General features: G+C 39.9%; 1 protein-coding gene across 1 annotated transcript in view; it reads left to right on the top strand.

Moving 5' to 3' along the window:
* LOC134754487 (dipeptidase 1-like) overlaps nt 1-18,567 on the top strand; it is a 206,292-nt gene extending 187,725 nt beyond the window's left edge. The window contains exons 10-12 of the mRNA XM_063690821.1: nt 5,931-6,006; nt 17,388-17,526; nt 18,198-18,567. Coding sequence (XP_063546891.1) covers nt 5,931-6,006; nt 17,388-17,526; nt 18,198-18,305 — 323 coding nt within the window. The 3' untranslated portion in view covers nt 18,306-18,567. The remainder of the gene's footprint in view (nt 1-5,930; nt 6,007-17,387; nt 17,527-18,197) is intronic.
* Nucleotides 18,568-22,334: the final 3,767 nt, after the last annotated feature.

The following is a 22,334-nucleotide window of genomic DNA, read 5'->3' as shown; positions in this document are numbered from 1 at the left end:
TGAGTATTCTATTGTTAGACAGCCTAGGAATAGTGTCCTGAGCCCTAAACTATATAGGTAAACCTGTCTTATAGGGATCAACTTTAACCCCCATATAAAAAAAATGTGATATTAATTCTGTTTTCTATCTCCTCTTCTTATAGGCTTTAAATTATGTTAATTAATTGTATAAACTCATTCGAGTCTGGGTTACCTACGAGACAGGCTAAGCCTATTTAGTGTAGGAACCAGAGTAACCTGACTGTATTTTTCTATGCCAGGTACATTTTGTCAACTGTGTTTAATTTAAGTTAATCTTAACAACCCTAAAAATATTTTTGTGTACCTACAATAAAAAAAAATGTTTTTTTTTTAATTTTATATTCATAAACGTCTACTAAAGTTGACAAGCCGCTAATAAACGTTTCTCCCTTTCCGACGTATTGGTATGATGGAAAGGGACAAACGATTCTAAGCGGCTTGTCAACTTTAGTAGACGTTTATGAATAAGGGGGTATGCCCCTAAAGCCGCGCCCTATCGTGTACGGCAAGTCATCGTGACATGAACCTTTTCGAAGTGCACGAAGGTTGATATGATATAGGGCTGCAGCCACGCGCGTCAGTTGACGTCTTTGGCAGACAAAGGGTTCTGAGAACCCCTCCCCCCCCCCCCTTCGAAATTCTCAGCTAAATGCCTCGGAATTTGCCTAAATATCCTTCAAATCCAAAGGATTATAAGCCTTAAATAGGTTACACAAGGGACTGTTTCGCAAGAATAGGTGGCTTGAACAATCCGAATCTTTGAATTCGTGGAATAGTTGAAGTTGGAGACCTTGCTATTGAATATTAGTTCTGATTTGCGGTAAAGTCTTCGTGAAACTTGTTTTGGAATTTACGCAATACACAGGAGTAAATAGCTAAATTGGCCATTATAGTGTAGGATAGGGTAGGAAACAGTGGCTCATCTTGAACAGTGGCTCAGTCGCCCCAATATCGCTTCTATCATTTTGGAATTAGGTTGAGTGAGCCACTGTACTCGGCTTTTTTCCCCGAGCCATTGTTTCCTACCCTACCCTACTTTAACTTACCTTTGTTATTAAGATCCAGGATTACCAATGCGCAAATCGCAGAACATTATCAAAATTACCGAAAATTTCTGGTTCATGAGAATATTCTCATGTAAGTTTCCACTTCCAGTTGCCGTTCAGATTAGGGATTTTTACACAATGTTCTTAAGAGCCTGGTAACGATTTTGGAGCAAAAATGTAAAATTGATAGATGTAGTCGTTGAAATTATACACATTTTGTTACGTAATATATAAATAACAAGTATTGGTTTCTATTATCACGTCTTCTCATTTTGGCTTTTAATAATGAGGTCGCGAGCGTGTGTCGCCGGTAATATATGAAGAGAAGGGGCAGTTTTTAAAAATTCATCAAAAAATTATGGTGGTAAATGATACAAATTGACTGAATTGAATTGAATTCAAAGTGATTAAATTGGTATAAGAATAAGTTCAGCAAATGTTATAAATTGTTTAAGTATCAAAATTACTGTTTTCGGTTACCGCGATAGTTACTCATGAAATAAAACTATGAAAACGGATTATATCGCGTATATTGAATTTATAATACATCCCGACGTTTCGAACTCTTTACAGCGTTCGTGGTCAACGGGTGACTGAGGAAAAATTACAAAGTGCAAAAGGCTTATCAAACTTGATTGAGTGATTGGCTTTATCCATGACATGCTCACAGACAGCAGACCTAGGTCGACGGTGCTTGACATCAGCTATGTGTTCCTTCACCCGAGTGGAAATGCTCCGTTTCGTCGGCAGACGAAACGTTACATACCCAGAATGCTGCGCGAGGCCATTGAGATTAAGAAATATCCAAACTTTAATAGGGAAGATGGCTTTTCTCTACCACCAGCTTGGGATCCTGTAGTCCATCTGATAAAGGAGCAAGCGAGACATAGACTGTGAGACCTTAGTGTTGGATGATGCTGGACATTCTGATGTTTTGGAAAGATGTGTCCCGCCGAGTTTGTTGCCGGTCCCATATTGGGATACCCTCCTACAATTTAGGAGGGAATTAAATCTCGGGTCCGTGGTGTAGGGTTGGAGCCGGCGTAGTTTTTATCGCGTATATATATATATATCTTTACTTGAAAAATAATTATAGTGTATAACTAGCCTTATGAACCGATTTTGCATGTACAACCAGCCTTAAAGTTTGTAGTCTATGATTGTTCATTATTTTAGTATGTGGGTATTTTTGCACTTTGTAATTTTTCCTCAGTCACCCGTTGACCACGAACGCTGTAAAGAGTGCGAAACGTCGGGATGTATTATAAATTCAATATACGCGATATAATCAGTTTTCATAGTTTTATTTCATATCAAAATTACGTTGAAATTAAGTAGATTTTCAGAGAAATTGTCACTTGTTTTGAAGTAATTTCTGGAGAAAATTCATTTCGTCTAACTTTCATTTACACTACTTCAAAGTCATAATAATAAAAATGTAATCTGTAAAAGGTGGAGTACAGGATAAGTGTCATACAAATTTACGAATAAGAGCGACAAAATCAGTGCTTTACGCGTGTTAACCCAAACGTCCATCAGAAAAAAAATCATTAATAATTTAGTGACTCTGTTTTCAAAAAATTGATCTGTAAAACGGCAAGTTGAGAAGACGTGCTAATAGAAACCACTACTTGTTATTTCTATTACGTATCAAAAGGTGTACAATTTCAACGACTAAATCTATCAATTTTACATTTTTGCAACTAAAATGGTATAGAAAGGATATCAATCTTATGGCAGAATTGTTTCAAAAGTGACCAGCTTTCAGCTGTAAAAATTAGTTCCTAATCTCTCCGGTGGCGCTAGGTAGGCTCCGAGACCAAAGAGTATTGTAATATATAGGAGACTATGACATGAACCATAGAGGTATAATAATGTAGAGATGAAATGGGGGAAGGGCAGAAAATAACCCGGCCAAATTACGTAGGTTGTTTCTGGTCAGGAATGTTAAAACGTGTTTATAATTTTGTCGCATTGCGCATGTTCTGTCCCTCACGGTCGCACAGATGCACATCTATATAAAGTACTAGGTGTATGGTCTAGGTACTTCAATGTACGGTGGCGCCGCCATACTGTTTTTTGATGGACACTTTTCATATATAGAGATTGACATCCTTTCTGTACCATCCATATTCATATCCTTTAATTAAAATTAGAATTCGCCTGATACTGATATTAAGCAAATTTTATGGTTTAACTCAAGTATTTTAAGTCACCGCGTCTACCGTGAACGCTACTCATACACTTTCAGGCCCACATGCAATCCCACTAACCAGTGTCAAATTGTACTGGTTAGTCGAATGGTGCAAGTTGGCCTTAGTGTATGGATGGTATAGAAAGGATCGCAATCTCTTATGGCAGAATTGTTGTAAAAGTGACCGCTTTCAGCTTTAAATAAAGGTTCCTAATCTCTCCGGTGGCGCTAGTTAGGCTCTGGGACATGAGTATAACATGAACCATTTAAGGCAACAAATAACCCGACCAAATTACGTAGGTTGTTTTTGGTAGTATTTCGGTGTATGGTGGCGCCGCCTAATTACTGTTCTTTGATGGACACTTTTCATATATAGAGATTTGGCTCCTTTATATAGTCTCCATGCCTTAGTGCTTGAAAACGGAGACCTATATAGGCTTTCCGGAATATGTCGCGCGAGTGACTAATAATACGTGAGTTAAACCGTAAATTGTGGTATTTTCTATAAAAAGGGAGCTTGTCGATGGCGCTTACGCCATTATAAACGATGCTCCGATATAAATAAAATGCCGCGCGACGCTGTGCGGCGTAAGCGTAATCGACAATAAGGTCCTTTTTCGGAGAAAATGCCCCAATTAACTTAAAATTATATTATTTAGCAGCCTATTTTTATGCCCTGCTATGCCATAGTCTAACAACTTCCTGAAAGTAAAATGTCGTAAAATCACAGTTAAACAGTTCGTTTTTGCCCAGGACGTGCAAGTTGTGGAATGAGCTACCTTCTGAGGTACCTTCTACTCTGAGCTACCTTCCCTTGCGCTATGACATGGGGTTCTTCAAGAAACAGGTATTTAGGGTTCTCAAAAGTGGGCAACGCATAAGTGGCTCCTCTGGTGTTGCTTACGTCCATGGGCGGCGATGACTGCTTCCCACCAGGCGGCTCGTCTGCTCGTTTGCTTCCTATTACATAAAAAAAAAAACACATCCACCAGCAAAACTACACACAGTAATACACTGTGACTTTCAGGCCGTTTCGAACGTACACTGATATCAGAATGTTATTTGAATAATGTTATTTAGTTAGTTAATTCCGTGTTGTTGAACGTGTTTATTGAACAAGCTTTATAAAACGATTTCATGCATGTAGCCCATACAGAGACAGACAGGACAATTCGGACGTACACTAATATCAGACCGACATCTAACAGACATTCAGTTGTAATGCATTTCGGACATTTCGGTCATACTTGTCCGTACATGTGTTGGTGCGGGCGAGACGCACGATAACCAAATAACATGTTTCAAATATAATTTTGATGTCAGTTTACGTTCGAATTGACCTGTATGTTTTGTTGTCTGTTACATAAGTTAGTGAAGATCAACTTCGTCGAATGCAGCTGAAATGCATAATGCATATGCATGAAAGTTTGCAAAACTCAGTTGCAATGGAATGTAATCCAGTTTGTATTGTTTTAGAAACAGTTTAGAGCCCGCGCACACAGTTTGGAGTTCCGCGTTCTGCTGACCGCTGACCGCTTGATTTACAAAAGCGTTCGAAAGGCGGGATTCCACCAGTGAGCGTCACTGTCTGCGGCACAAGCAAATTCAGTACAATAGTTATTTGTGCAACAAGAGAGGAAAGTTAGTTTTTCTTGCGAGTGTTGATTTTGAGTCCCGAGTAAGCGAAAGATTCTACAAATTTAAGTTAGAATCTTGAGCATAGAGAGGGACTCAAAAACACGAGATGTAAAATAACTTTGCTCTTGTGTTGCACATATAATTTTTCACCTCAGTAGTGAGAACATATTAAAGGTTAAAATGTATTTCGAATTACACAGAATAATACAAGGAAAAAAAAACGAATTTGAAATAGAAGAACCTATGAAGTGGCAGTTCATGGCCTTCACTAATTTAAAAACCGGCCAAGTGCGTGTCGGACTCGCGCACCGAGAGTTCCGTACTTTTTAGTATTTGTTGTTATAGCGGCAACAGAAATACATCATCTGTGAAAATTTCAACTGTCTAGCTGTCTGTCTATCACGGTTCATGAGGTACAGCCTGGTGACAGACAGACGGACGGACAGACGAACAGCGGAGTCTTAGTAATAGGGTCTCGTTTTTACCCTTTGGGTACGGAACCCTAAAAAGCTACTTTGTTTCACTCCCTGGAGTGAGGAAAGTCGCACTTTCCTCACTCCTGAGGTGAAAAATTACTTGTGCCGCACAGTGCCGCACACTGGTGTAATCCCGCCTTCACGCACACAGGGTGGCGTCTAAAATCTTGCGTCCCGTTTTTGTTTATGCTATCGTACCTGCAACATAAAAAACTGCAAAAAATATTTCAACAGAAAACGTACGGTCCCTTTTCCTCCTGAATGTTTTTGATACTCCCATAGACATAGTATATACAAGTACAAGACGCGCCTCCGAGCGACCGGGGGTAAGAGAAAGAATATTCAAATAAAATTTGGGCAGCATATGATTTTTTCTCTTCCACTCTTATAAATTTCGGTATTTCGCCATCGCCTCCTACCTATAATACCACCCGGTCGGTGATAAGGATAAAGCATGGCACTATTTTCTGTTTTCTCTTATATGAATCGCAATAAGACTATCTTTCTCCATCAAAGAGAGTCAGGCACTTTTTTGACGCGTTCTTTTGTTCACAGAGCACTTCCACTACATCAAGCGCATCATCGGGGCAGACTATGTCGGCATCGGAGGAGATTTCGACGGCGTTAATAGGTTAGCCAGACTTACTATGCTTTGAAAAAAAATAATTCTAAATATACCCGTCCGGTAAATTGTGCGTACTTTGTCACAGGGCGGACACGCTATACATCAAAAATCACTTGCGTTTCTATGTGTGAACGGCACGTCTGTACACGCGTCATGAGTCATAGTGTAAGTTGCTTAAAAATAGTACTCAGCGGCCGGCAAATGGCCGTCAATCTGCTGTCGCGGGGCGAGGTAATTCGAGTCGGGGCGGGGCGATGCGTGGCCGTTCTGTATGATAATACTATTACTGTGACTTTGTTCCCCACTGAGTAATTGTGCTCCAACAATTATTATATCTCATCTTCCTCGCGTTGTCCCGGCATTTTGCTACCGCTCAAGGGAGCCTTGGGTCCGCTTGGCAACTAATCAAAATTAGCGTAGGCACTAGTTAGGGTTCCGTACCCAACGGGAGGGTAATTTTTTTTACACTCCCATAGATGGACCAGCCAAATATTTTTTCGCGATTTAGTCCTTGGTCCCATAGTAAAAGTTGCTTAGTATAATCCCAAAACCTCCCTGGCAACGGGAATTCACTTATTTTTTAGCCACCGTGTATAGGCCTCTCTCTCTTAGTCTAGTAGCAAAATGATCTATGGTCAAAGGAAAGTTATAGTAGGCTGGTTCCTGGAAACTTCCAATTAAATTATATCCGGATGGATAGTCGACGATTTACGTGAATAATGTTTATTTTTAGTGCGTCGGAGTTGGTTTTAAATGCATAGGGTAGAGCGGGGCATGTTGAGCACATTTGTGGCTTTCCACAAAGAAGGGTGCTTATGCTCCATCTAAGGACACCTCTCTGATGGAACGATTCCTTCTGAAAATAAGGCGTATTCCCTCTCTGATGGAAAGCCAAATTTGAGTTCGCCGCTTTGTAATGCATACAAGTCTTAGAAAAAAATCAAATCTACTGAATAGAATTGTTACCTACTAATGTTCTTTTGTTTATGCAAATTGCATAGTTTCTAATATATTCTTAATACCTTTCCAATTAGCTGACCAAGGGCGGGTTTAAATCCAGCAAGCTGTACCCGCACCTTTTTCATTACACCAATAAATTGTATAGATAAATACTTACCTAATACTTACTCTTTATACTTAGATGGACTAATTACCTACCTAACCCTTATACTATAACTAAGAACAGCTGTAAAAACCGGCCAAGTGCGAGTCGGACTCGCTTTCCAAGGGTTCCGTATATTACACAATTTAAACAATGTATTTTTTATGTGAAACGTGAGTGAAATGTCTTTTAAAAACCTGTAGGGTTCGGATCAAAAACTAAGTAATTAAGTCCGACTCACGCCTACCTGCAATTTCTAATAGGTTTTCCTGTAATCTATAGGTAAAGATCTATTTTGTTAATTTTTTTCAAAATTGTAGACCCAGTAGTTTCAGAGATAAAGGGGGGGGATGGTCATTTTTTGCCTATTTTTTTGAATAATATGAGATTTTCACAATTAGCTCTTTCATTTGATATATAACACGATATAGTTTGAAAAACTTTATTTTTTATTTTCTCATTTACCCCCCAAAAGTGGCCCTCATGTTTAAAATTCATTTGTTTGCGTTACATGTTCGTCTTTGGGTCAGAAACTTACATATGTATACCAAATTTCAACTTAATTGGTCCAGTAGTTTCGGAGAAAATAGGCTGTGACAGACGGACAGACAGACAGACGCACGAGTGATCCTATAAGGGTTCCGTTTTTCCTTTTGAGGTACGGAACCCTAAAAGTAATGAAATAAATTCATTCGTATTGTATTGTATTGTAGAATAGAACGTTTATTTGATACAAAACGTCATCAGACATTATTCTTATTTTAAAGTCAATCATGGCGTCAGCAATGACGGAAATAATATTATAAGTAGGGGGGTATCCGAACGTGTTAAAATATTCAATTAATCCAACGGTATTTTCCCGGACAGGAGCGTTTTCATCAAAGCTTTCCCATTAATTCGATAGTGTAACAACTTTAATACCACAGTTTCTCAAACGCGCAGCTGCAGCTTTGTAACAGTTTGAACTCTAAGTATAGGTAGTTTCCGTGCGAAGTTTTTTGATCAGCTACGATAAGTATTAGTTTTGATTGCTATAGCTCCCGAAGTTTCCTCGAAGCGGTGTTAGCTATGGATGGTATAGAAAGGATGTGAATCTCTATATATGAAATGTGTCGCACTTAAACTATCGTGAGACATATTTCAAAATATTTATCAGTACGGTTTTTACTCACTATTATTTTTAGTCGCTTTTGGCGACATGTTTCGGATTCTTTGGGAATCCATCCTCAGGCACGAGTGTCCGCGGCGGTTGTACGTCGTGCACTCGTGCCTGAGGATGGATTCCCAAAGAATCCGAAACATGTCGCCAAAAGCGACTAAAAATAATAGTGAGTAAAAACCGTACTGATAAATATTATGAAATGTGTCCATCAAAAAACAGTAAATAGGCGGCGCCACCGTACACTGAAGTACCTGGACCATACACCTAGTATTTTATATAGATGTGCACCCGTGCGACCGTGAGGTTCAAAACATACGCAATGCGACAAAATTAAAAACACGTTTTAACATTCCTGACAACATACCAGAAACATGCTACGTAATTTGGTCGCGTTATTTGCTGCCCCTCCCCCATTTCATCTCTACATTATACGTCTATGGTTCATGTCATTGAGTCTCCTATATATTACAGTACTCTTTGGTCTCAGAACCTATATACCTAGCGCCACCGGAGAGATTAGGAACTATTATTTACAGCTGAAAGCTGGTCACTTTTGAAACAATTCTGCCATAAGAGATTGACATCCTTTCTATACCATCCATATCCTGGGCATTTTCCGCAAATCGTTTTTGATAGGTAGCGCTACTCAAAGCAGGCGTAATGAGGGCTATCGTTTTTTGCTCACCAGTTGGCGCCTCTGTTGATGGTGGTCCAAAACACTAAAGAACAGCTGTCAATCATTGAAGTGACAAGTGACATTTGACATTTCGAACTTTGCGAAGACCACCATCTACACTAGCGCCCCTAGCGGCGAATTCATACGCGTTAGGCCTTATTGTAATAGGTAAAATCCATCGCACGCGTCCGCGCGAGTTAGCAACGCTCATACTATTTTTCATTAACCCGCTCACTCGCTCCGTGCAACCGTGCCATCTAGCGGACGCCCTTACACTTATAGACTTTACACCCCTAAGGCCGGTTGTAGACGTTCGTTGTTTTGCGCCGGACAATCCATACTAATATTATAAATGCGAAAGTCTGTCTGTCTGTCTGTCTTTCTGTTTGTGTGTTCCCTCTTCACGCTTAAACCGCTGAATCGCTTTAGATGAAATTTGGCATAGAGATATTGAGACCCTAAAAAGGACATAGGATAGTTTTTATCCCGAAAATAATCCCTTAAGAAAGTAAAAAGCGGGGTAGAATTGAGATAATTAATGAAGTGCCTGCTAATTTGTGTGCATAATATGCTCAAATTGAATGATTACTATGAGAATTTTTCCAGGCGCTATACTTACTTTAGCTGCTGTTACTAAGTCCACCGCAGACGAAGTCGCGGGCAACAGCTAATAGGGAATATTACGCAAAACTCTGCGTAGACGGCGTCACTAGCACAATCACAGGGCCTGCCGCGAAACACGTAAATCGAAAGTTCGGTTTCTGCCTCTCTATCACTCTTGCATATTCGATCGATAAAGAGGCAGATAACGAAATTTCACCTCACCTGTAAACAAACCGCATTGATTCATCAATACGAGTATCATAGTGAAAACTGGTCAAAAAACTGTTTAAGGCATAGTATGTATAAGTTACTCTATGATTTAGTATGTGCAGATATAAATATACCATAGATGACGCAAATGCATCTACTTCGCGTGTCCGAAACCCGACCGAGCGTCGAGGTTGACCGTCGCTCTTGACAGTCCACGCGCGTCAGTTGTTGCAGCCGGACGTCCGTGAAAACTTAAAAAATGCTTCGTTGCGTGATAATTAACTGCAACAGCCCATAAATTGCGACCACCCAAAGGCAGTATTTCCTATCACAGGTAAGTAATTTTAAAATTATATTAGGCGTAAATTTTGTATGAAAAAGTCGGCACGCTTGGTTTCAATACAAATCGTGATATTTCCGTCATCTAGCGTATATATTAAATCTGTGGTAGCGTGTTTGGGTGTAGCGTGTAGCTGTCAGTAGCCACATACAAAACCGTAGACGCGTAACACGATCCGTTTTCAGACGAAAACACCGTACGTCTACAACCGGCCTAAAGGGGCCCACTGACTATCAGTCCGCCGGACGATATCGGCCTGTCAGTTAGAACAAAAATTTGACAGTTCCGAACAACTGACAGGCCGATATCGTCCGGCGGACTGACAGTCAGTGGGCCCCTTAAGGGCTAGTTGCTCCAACCATAATTTTATTGACAGACTGATCAAGTTAATAAGAAATTTGGAGGGAACTAAAGGATGACTCACGCTAGTCCGGGCCGGGGCCGAGCCCATGCGTCCGTCACGTCATTTTCTATGACGGCTGATCGGTGATCACGTGGTGCTTTCCGTAGAAAACGAAGCGCCGGAAACTCCGACCCGGCCCCGGCCCGTAGCGTGAGTCATCCTTAAGAAATGTCCCATACAATAAAATTTTGCGACCGTTTTAACTGTGACAGACGGTTTTCTCGACCCTTACACAAATAATACATGTTTGCATAGTCAAATAAATTGATCGATGCCTCTATTATATCATAGTGGACGCCTTTATTCTCAAATCTGATATTGGCCGAGTTACATGAACGATGGGGTGTTAAATAAATGGTGGACGTGAATTGGGCACGCAAATGACTGATAGCCCGCCATTTTGTAACAATCTTACCCATAGCCAGCAATAGATTTTACTGTGGGACCTATAACAGGAGCAAAAAATCGACCAAGTGCGAATCGGACTCGCGCACGAAGGGTTTCATACCATTACGCAAAAAACGGCAAAAAAACACGTCTGTTGTATGGGAGCCCTACTTAAATATTTATTTTATTCTGTTTTTAGTATTTGTTGTTATAGCGGCAACAGAAATACATCAAGATAAAGCTAGTGAAAATACCATTTCAACAATATATATGTCAGGTTTTTTGTTTGGTTTTTTGCGGCGCGGCGCGGCGGGCCCACAGCGTTCGCGTTCGCAACGAGATCGCCCACGTAGGACACTTCTATAGGTATCAAAGGATTGATTAACCACGCGCCGCATCGCTTCGCTTCGCGTTCGCGTGCTGTTCGCCTACGTAGTACGCTGCGTCACATTTTTACATCAAAATGATGTTATTTTGTTCTCGGTCGCGGTCGGTTGTTATTTTGTACGGACAAGTACGAGCGCAATGCACGCACAAATGATAACTAAATGTCATCATGTTGATGTCAAAGTGGACGGTCGAACTGGCCTCTGTGTTAAAAAAAGTTTCCTTTCCCTATAAAATAAAGATTTTCCCTTTGACTGTCCTCCATTACTGTGTAAAACGTTTCGCTCGACGAAACGTCCCTTGATTGACGTCAACCCAATCAGCACATCGGCACGTGCTTCGGATTACCTCACGCTGGATAGAGCGTTACTTGACTACTTAAGTCAAATCAGTTTCTTTTTTCGAATTCTCAAAACGATTTGTCACTATGGAATTTATATAAAGTAATTACGAGCTAATGACGACACGTGACGGTTAAGCTACCTACTCTTTATAGGTCTATACGATTTATAAAATAAAAATTGTCTAATATATAAATCCGGTCTACGTTTTTGTATTCATGTCATGGTGCTTTACTTGATGCATGGCAATATAGTCAACAATCAACGTCAAAGAAGACGTTTCTGCTTGTGTGAATTTCCAATATGACTTGGAACTCCGGTGGCCGTTTAAGAAGTGTAACGCTCTTACGGTAGGTGTCGCTAGGGTCCCCTAGATCCATATAGTGGAAATATTTGCTGACTATGGATGAGGTCTTGGTGGCTCAGTTAGCAGATTGCTGGAGTATCTATCCAGAGGCCGTGAGTTCAAGTCTCACCCAAGGCAGTATTTTTTCCACATTTTTAAATTTATTCTCAGCTTAATAGCATCGTTCGCAGACGTTTTTGCTTGTTAAAAATTAATTTATAGTCAACAATGTCAACATTCCTATTTAGCTACCGTAAAATCTGCCTACTGCTCCAAAATTCAAAAAAAAATATATTTTTTTTTTATTCTACGTCGGCGGCAAACAAGCATACGGCCCGCCTGATGCTAAGCAGTCTCCGTAGCCTATACATATATGTAGACCATCACTACAATAATGTTGTAACACATATATGAAGTTGTGATATAATATATTAATTAACTAATAACAATTAACCAGTGGGGAGCAAAGTAGACACATTTTTTATTCACAAATTAATATTAATATTAAAATAGGTAATAAATATAAATATATAAATATTCCTCACGCTTGTAGGAACAACCCGAAGATTGGGGACTTCACATACCTTTGGATTTCTTTGCAGTTGTATGCAAGTTCACAATGCTTTCCTCCGTCGAAAAGCTAATATGAGGCAGGATTTGAATCGGCGACCTCCGGATTGTAAGTCGAAATAGTCGGATGTCCCTCGACTCGGCCACACACATTTTCACAAATTACCAAATGAATATTAAACTATGCTCTGATCGCGACTTCTAGTGAAGTGTAATCCATGACGCAGAGTCTTTGAGCGACTGCCGGGCTCTCGGGAGCTGTGAGAGACACTTAGGCGCAGAGTCAGAGAATACAGAAGGGCCACTTACAAACCTTTTGTGCCTAAACTCTGTGAGGCCAATTCAAACTTTCATTGTGACATCAACATGATATCTCAATGATGTCAGTCGCGCGTGAATTTAAAAAAAGCGTTGAAAAAAACCGGTTTTCAAGCCTGCCTAGTTTCGAAATATAATCATCATAATAATATAATCTATAAGAAGTGTCAAACAAACAAGTGCGAGTGGACTCGCGCACGAAGAGTTCCGTACCTTTACGCAAAAAACAGCAAAAAAAACGTTTGTTGTATGGTAGCCCCACTTAAATATTTATTTTATTCTGTTTTTAGTATTTGTTACACCGGCAACAGAAATACATCATCTGTGAAAATTTCAATCGTCTAGCTATCACGGCTCATGAGATACAGCCCGGTGACAGACAGACGGACAGTGGATTCTTAGTAATAGTCCCGTTTTTACCCTTTGGGTACGGAACCCTAAAAAATAACTTACTACGCTGCACCGATGTGATAACCGCCTGACTCACACATTAATGTCAATATGATATCTAACTAAATAATGTAATTTTGCCATCGTTTGCGCAAAAGCTACTACATGTTTGGCGAGACTCACGGTCGAATGATAACAAAATGACTTCATTTAGATATCGTAGTACCTAGTTCGAATTCGCCTCCAGGGGTGCACCACTCGGCGAGCGAACTAAGCGAAGCAAATCCAGTTACAGATGCTAGCGAAATTTGTATTTGCAAATCACGTTGCAAACATGCAAATACAGACGCTAGGGCGTCCGCTAGCTGGTGCGGGTTGCACGGAGCGGGTGAGCGGGTGAGCGGGTAAGCGGGTGAGCGAAAAATAGTATGAGCAACGCTGACTGACGCGAGCGCGTGCGACGGATTTTACCTATAATGGCTCCCGCCCACGAAACGCAGATTCCCTTAGATTAATACCGAAACGAGTTTTCCTCCGACTTATCGAGCGCAGATTAAAAAGTTCTAAAAAGCTTTCAAAAGTTCCCGGTGTGGGTATTTTTAGGTTTCCAATGTGGGTTTTGAGTGATGAACTTCTACCGGTTTAATGTAAGCTCCGCTTCCCGAGCTTGTCGAGTGTGTGACCCTTCGGTTTTAGGGTTCTGTGGCCAAAATGGCAATATCAAGAGTCAATGTAGGGAAGACTGGCACATAAACTATGTGCCTCCAGGGTAAATTATCTTGCGCGGCATTACAATATTATACAGCTCCCAGGAGCCCTGACTTAACTTCGGCAGACTTCTTTTTGTGGGGTTACTTGAAGAGTAAAGTGTACTCCAATAATCCGACAACCACAGCAGAATTAAAGGAGAATATTCGTCAAGAAATCCAATCAATATCTCCGCAACTTCTAACGAAAGTTTTTCAAAATTTACAAGCAAGACTGGAAGAGTGCCGCAACCGCTACGGACGACATCTTTATGATTTAATTTTTAAAACTTCAAATTTATTTGTTTATCCCAAATTATAATTATAATTTTTATTTAAAAACATAAAAATTGATTATTTATAAAAAAAAAATAATGCATTTATCACTGGCCCAACCTGAACCTCGTTTTTAGGGTTCCGTAGCCAAATGGAAAAAAACGGAACCCTTATGGATTCGTCATGTCTGTCTGTCTGTCCGTCCGTATGTCACAGCCACTTTTTTCCGAAACTATAAGAACTATACTGTTGAAACTTGGTAAGTAGATGTATTCAGTAAACCGCATTAAGATTTATTAAGATTTTCACACAAAAATATAAAAAAAACAATAAATTTTTTGGGTTCCCCATACTTAGAACTGAAACTCAAATTTTTTTTTCATCAAACCCATACGTGTGGGGTATATGAATAGGTCTTCAAAAATTATATTGAGGTTTCGAATATAATTTTTTTCTAAACTGAATAGTTTGCGCGAGAGACACTTCCAAAGTGGTAAAATGTGCGTACCCCCCCCCCCCCTGTAACTTCTAAAATAAGAGAATGATAAAATTACATAAAAATATGATGTACATTACCATGCAAACGTAGTTTTTTTTAATACGTTATAAATCGTAAACCGCAATTTACCTTTCACTCACGCTTCACATAAAAAATACATTGTTTAAATTGTGTAATGTACGGAACCCTCGGTGCGCGAGTCCGACTCGCACTTGGCCGGTTTTTAACATTAGAAAAGACTACAAACGATCTTAACGTGTTTTTATATTAAAACGCTTTTTAATTTTTTTTAACTATTTGCTGACTTATTTTTCACAATTCGTCATTTACGTTCGTCATTCGTCAATATAAAGTCGTCGTCAATGAGGGCTAACGCGTATGAATTCGCCGCTAGGGGCGCTAGTGTAGATGGTGGTCTTCGCAAAGTTCGAAATGTCAAATGTCACTTGTCACTTCAATGATTGACAGCTGTTCTTTAGTCTTTTGGACCATCATCAACAGAGGCGCCAACTGGTGAGCAAAAAAACGATAGCCCTCATAGAACTTGCAAACAATGTAAACAGATATGACAGATTTTGTTAGCGTTTGACACATAACCTAACATATTTACGAAGGTTTTTTTCGCTGAAATATTAATAATTAACATTTAATTTAAAATATTTATATTTATATATAGGTAAATATTTATATTTATTATTTTGTACCCCTGGCGTTTGAGACTACTGGGTGCTGGGGGTCAGAGGCCATTGCCATTGCATTAGGGAAATGGGACGTCGCGTTAGGGAGAGGGGATATGACGCCCGCGCGGGTTCGTACCTGGTGCAAAGGTTGTCCATCGCAATTCAACGTGGTAACGCGGCTAGTGTGATGGGCACCTTTGCGCCGGGGACAACTCGTGGGGGACTCTTAGTCTTAAGTTTATTGAATTGTTTTTGTTTTTGTTTTGACTTTTACCTGAATAAATGACTTTTTAAACAAAAAAATATATATTTAAGTATATAGACTGTTGATAAGGTCCTTTTAAAGAGCGAGATTACGAAGTAATGAGAGTAAAACGGTTTGTTTACATTGTGCGCAAGTTCTATTGACGACGACTTTAGTCACAGATTAATAAATAGTCTTCTTCTAATGCTAAACAAAAATTGGCGACACAAGCAAAAGGAGTATACCTATACTTTCGCAGCGCTGTGTACGTCTTTTTACTAAGAAGAGAAGACTTTTTGCAATAAGTCCAAAACGGATGGACCGATTATATTCGCTATAGATTTCATTGAAAGTATTTATTAAGCATTTATCATACTATTTTTTTTATATTTTTTGGTCTCATGGTTCAAAAGTTAGGGGTTGAAAATTTCAATTATCAGACGGACTGACAGACAGACAGACAGCGGAGTCTTAGTAATAGGGTCCCGTTTTTACCATTTGGGTACGGAACCCGAAAAAGATGTAAAACTCAGTAACAATGAACAAGCCGGGTTTGATATCAAAAATAAACCTAGTAATCCAAAACTGCTGTAATCAAATAACGCCAGCTTTCAAAACCTCCTCGATCCCGAAGTAAAAAAACCGGATCAATTGATCCTCACTGAGTAATTAAAAAATGGAAGTTCGCTCGGACGCCCATTATTTTCGTTCGTACAGCAAATATTAGGTAACCATCAGTAAACCTTATGTCCATGGAATAAGGCTTATAATTTGTCAGTTAACTGATTTGACGATGCCCGCTCGACTTCAATTGGTGTGTGTAGTTTCCGTGCCATACACTATTCTAAAAAAAATCCAAATATATTTAGAAACGTTCGTATACTTATAGCTTCGATCGCTAACTAGTATTTTTATATAATGAACAGTAATATCGCTATATGCAAAGAAAAAAGTGCGAGTCGAACTTGCGCACGAAGGGTTCCGTACCATTACGCAAAAAACGGCAAAAAAATTACGTTTGTTGTATGGGAGCCCCATTTAAATATTTATTTTGTTCTGTTTTTAGTACTTGTTGTTATAGTGGCAATATAAATACATCATCTGTGAATTTCAATTGTCTAGCTATCACGTTTCATGAGATACAGCCTTTTTTTTTTTTTTTAACGTTGGGAAAATGCGTTTACGCATGCCACCTGGTCCGGGGGAACCAGGAGGGATGACGGACTAACCAGAGGACTACCGTCTAAAACCACCAACGAGTGCCGAATCCGCCTTAGATGGGGTGCCGCAGGGTCGCTAAAAGCATTCGACCGCAAGCGCCCCGGCGGGCGGCCCGCAGGCCGTGAGCATTTTTGGGTGCCACTTGGTGAGTGACCCGTCCTGTGAGCTAGAAAAACCGCAGGGACTCCCCCGGAGCCCTGCGCAGCCCGCTACGGTGGAGGCAGCAGGCGCGCATAGCGCCTGGCTCTGCCCCCAGCCCGTCGTCGGCGGAGTGGATGCGCGTTAGGGTCGTTTCATGAGATACAGCCTGGTGACAGACGGACAGACAGACAGACAGACAGCGGAGTCTTGACACTAGAGTCCCGTTTTTACCCTAATTATATACACCCGAGATGAGATCGGACACAATGTGAAAACGCTCTTAAGCCCCCCCCCCCCCCCACACTCCCCCATTCTTGTTCTTGCTTAATCGCTCTTTGTCCCCAGGGTCCCCCGCGGCCTCGAAGACGTGTCCAAATACCCGGAGCTGTTCTCTGAACTCCTGCGCAGCGGGCAATGGAGCGTCCAGGAACTGAAGAACCTCGCCGGGCTTAACATGCTGAGGGTCATGCGCCAAGTTGAGAAGGTGGGAAATATCACCTGTTAACCATACCCGGGATCAGAGTTTGGGCGTTATCTAGATAATTTTTTATCTAGATAATTATTTCAAATAAAATCATTTCAAATAAATTTATTGGAAGATAAATTCAATCACAAATAGTGCGTTGACAACTTTTTTATTTAGATAAATTATCTAGATGAAGATAATCCTCGTTTATTATTGAAGGAAAGTTGTAATAATAAATTTATAGAATGTCACGTCGGGTCAAACCGTCACACTGACACTATACTACTGACATTCATCTTTTATTTAAAATCCCAACTAATTTATCTAGATAAAAATGAAACTGATCTAGATAAATTCAAAATAACAAATGGCTCATAATTTTTTTCCACACTGTATAAATACATATATCTGTTCCCGCACCGAAAATCACGGGACTTTTAGCTCTTTAGCGGTCTTTATTTAAAAAAAAATACACGATTCAAACCTCATCGCCTCAAAAAATTCTACTTAATAAAAAAAAAAAAAATGATGTTTAGGGGTGGTATTTTTTGCCATATAATAAATCCGTTAATAAGGGTTAAGTGGGGACCGATATATTACTATTCATATCAATGATCTTTTAATTTTACTTGTCTATTTGTTGTCTCTAAATATCAAGGATTATTCCTAACTTGGAACTGTTTTATCAGGTCCGCGACGAGCTACGCACGAACGGCGCGGAACCCGAGGAACACCCCGACTCACCCAATGACAACGGCAACTGCACCAGCAACGCCTTCTACACCGAGTATGTGTAGGCCTCTAGGCCTCCCAAGCAAACAACAACTTCAGATGCAACAATAGCTCTAAAAAAACATTTCTATTGAATATATGTTCACTTTTACACCGAGTAGCAGGCCTAGGCCTCCCGGGCAAATAACAACTCTAGATGCAACAGTAGCTCTAAAAATATTTCTGTCAAGTATATGCTCACTTTAACACCGAATAAGTTCAGGGCTCTAGGCCCCTGCGCCCGAGAAACACCCTGACTCGCACAACGACAACGGTAACTGCACCAGCAACGCCTTTTGCACCGAGTACGGTATAGGCCCTATAAACGAAGAACAACTCTATAACACAACGACATGTATACTAATTTTACACCGAATACTTGTAGGCCTCTAGGCCTCCCGCACAGCTGACAGTTCTACAACATAACAATAGGTTTAAAAACACTATTAGTCTTATTTATCACTAATTTTACGCCGAATATTAGTAGGCCTCTAGGCCTCCCACACATCTGACAGTTCTAGAACACCACATTAGATCTGAAACACAGTTACAGCCATACACCGAGTACATGTTTGTCTCTAGGAGAACTGGGGGCTTAGCTTAGAAAAAAATTGTCGAAATGACAGATGCCACGAAATGTCACGTGACTAATTCCATACATTATTTAAGTGTTGATTGGCGTTTTCTATCAACGATTGTTATCTTGGCTAGGCCCCCTGTGATGGCTACGAGGCACGTTAGCTATCTGACAGTAAACACCTGTCAAAAATGTAATACGAAAATGTCCTACCGAAGTTCAAATATTTTCCTAGCAAGGGATATTCCGAGTTGCTTGTAAAATAGGCGATTCACACGTTAAAACGTTCACTGACAACGACCACTTTTCTCTGCATACGGGTTTTATCGTGTTATCGGCTACGCACGTAGCGCGTAGCTCGAGCTGGCACTGATTTGTAATGCTGAGCGAGCGATGATCAATATTTCCCCGCGACTCAAAGTAGCCCCATTACCGGTATTGAGAACTAAAAGCAAAAGGTTACCTTTCTAACAAAACCATACTTAGAGCATAAATTGCGCACAATTTGCGACGTTAAAGGTAAAGGCATCTTTCAGGAGCCTGAAATCAGCCTTTTTTGACATTCTTAAAGAGTTCACTCGCCTGATGGTAAGCGGTCACCGTTGCCTATGGACGCCTGCAATTCCAGGAGTGTTACACGCGCATTGCCGAACCTTTAAAAACCTGTACACTCCTTTTAAGTACCCTATACTGTGGCCCCTCGAGAAAATCTTAGCAGGAAGCTCAATCCACAGCCGCAGCACGACATTCCTCTTAAACCGCACTCAACAACATGTTAACATGCACACTGTAGGTTCTTTTATCTGGTGCATTTACCTAATTTCATATTACCGACAAATTAATCATCCGTTCCACAGGTAATACCAGTATTTATAATTACACCTCAATTTCAATACCGAATTATTTCACAATATCAATCTGCCGCATTTCAAATTTCGAATTTCAATCGAATATTCAAACGGCCTCAATCAATGAGGGCTACCGCGTTTAATTTCGCCGCTACGGGCGCTAGTGTAGATGGAGGTCTTTCAAAATGTCAAATGCATAGAAGCTTTTGGGGGTTTCAAGCTTATTTTATCGGGTATTTTCACTACTTTTTCATAAGTGTGGTAAATATATTTCCATCTTTGATTATTCATGGTAAACAATAGAAATAGCTCGATAAATATTAGTGGTTTAAAAAAGTGCCAATTAAAATATATGCAAAATTAAACAGGTTTAAAAAATAGCACATTTAGACGTTAAAATACCTTTGTGTATAGAACGTGATTTTATAAAAATAAGCATAGAAGAATTTTGAGATCTGTTTTTCTGAACCTATATCTACAATGGCGCCAACTGGTGAGCACAAAAACGGTTGCCCTCATTGCGAAATATTACGACTATGGATAATTATATTTACCATTAATTAATCGTTTAATCGTTTACGTTTAATTAATTCGTCATTTATGTACTTAAATTCATTGATTGTACACAGACAGAAATATGTGTTTCAAATTTAATGTAGATTGCGAAATACGGTTCGTAGGTACTGCATTAGGTGACAACTTTGGTTGTCACATGTTGACATTTACAATTCATTTGCCACATCAAATGATTGCCTTTTAAACATCAAAACTGCGACCAAAATCACAATGATTGCCTGTCAAACAACAAAACTGCGACCAAAATCACAATAATTGCCTGTTAAACATCAAAACTGCGACAAGTTTTGGGACAAGCGGCCGCTCTAAGCGTACTCCCATCTCAAAGGCCGGCAACACACAACCCCTTTGTTATTACGGGTGTTCGTGGGCGACGGTAATCGCTTACAGGCGTTTCGCCTCCTATATTATAAAACACTGGTTCATTAACAAACCTTGCCGATGGCGATAGCAATCCGCGCTAGCATATTCAGTATATTACATAACCGTTAGATATATTGTAATGAGTGTTGTAGATGCATGATAGCTGTTCTCTTCCGTGCGCACTGTTTCCAAAAGGCACGGCCTTTTGACAAACTTGACAGTTGTCAAAATTGTCAACACTACAAAAATTTAATAGTTGTCGGGACAATTTTTTCACTATCAGCTTTGAAACCAACTTCTGTTCCTTGTTGTCAATGTCACCTTTGTCAAAGGGCTAAGGGCGTTTAGATGCGAGGCAAACAAACAGACAGTCAAGACAAATACCGAAGAAATATGAATTATAATTAAAACAATAGTACATTGTGATACAAGTGTGCTGTTGGTCATTACACACGAGGCGATATTGTGCGCGCGAGCTGTAAGCGAGCGCGCAATAAGAAAGCCGATGTGTGTAATGACCAATGCACACGCGTTTCATACGACGTTTTTCAACACACTTGCGAGGAAAAAAAAGAAACTTTCATATTAATCAAATTTTAATTGTTAAATAGTTAGTAAAAGTCTAAAATCTGTCATACTGTTGGCCGCCTCTCGCCCGGCCGGGGCCGGGCCGCAGCAGGCGGTCGGGCGCTCCGGTGCCTGCCAGTCCGACCAATTAAAGAAAGCTCCGTTTCCATGCATATTATTAGCAATCAGTTACCTTTAACTTCTTAACTCAGTCGGATAATATGTGTAATTCTCAATCAAAAGGGTACTTATTGCCGGTTGTCAATAAGGCGCTATTTCCCTATAGCTTTAATTTGAAATCAACCTTATCGACAAGCGACAATGTGGTACCTTTTGGTTGAAAACGTCACATATAATGAAAAAGCACGCGTGTTTAATATCTAGGAGTATGAGCCAAAAATCGGTGAAATAAAAACGTCATTTTGAGCAAGTGTGTTGAATACCGAACCGAACAACTATTCTACGACAAAACTTTAAGGTAAGGTAAGGAGTCCTGATCGTATACCGTAAATTTTCTGTAAATTATAAGAAAATACTTAATACTCTGTATTTTTTTAATACTACGCCATACATTTTTAAGAAACAAATGATCGTTCCTTACTATACTAGCCCATAGCTACCTGTCCTACACTAACAGTAAAAAAAAAACATTTGTGTGCGTGTAATCTACACGCGATTGGAGTAAAACTTCTTTGACGATGGCGTTTATCGCTATATGTTGGCACTTTGTCGTGTGTAGTACCTAGTACGTGTGTCACTACTGAGCGTTACTTCCGTCAGAAAAAATCTGAGTTACCCTCTAGTCGTGCCTAAAGAAGTTTTACTTCAATTATAGTTATTTTTTAAATCATTCGTTTCATTTCGCGTAAAAGTTGCCTCGGTATCTATGCGCCTGTGTCTATCACGGCCCCTCGTATCTACATATCACCAACTATATATGTAATATTAATATATTATCTTTGCTCAGTTTCTTGCGTTGAACAAAATATAGGTCTTCCATATTTTGTTGACGACGGAAAAACCTATGGTAGATAGTTTAAAATAAATACATTAGGGACTGGCAAGTTAGATATTGAAATTTAAATTAATTCATTTAGAAATATTTTAAGGAATTTAATTTCAGT

The sequence above is a fragment of the Cydia strobilella genome, chromosome Z, assembly GCF_947568885.1.
Source record: "Cydia strobilella chromosome Z, ilCydStro3.1, whole genome shotgun sequence".
Taxonomy (NCBI): domain Eukaryota; kingdom Metazoa; phylum Arthropoda; class Insecta; order Lepidoptera; family Tortricidae; genus Cydia; species Cydia strobilella.
The sequence above is the reverse complement of the archived record's forward strand: the minus strand, read 5'-3'. Positions and strand labels throughout refer to the sequence as shown.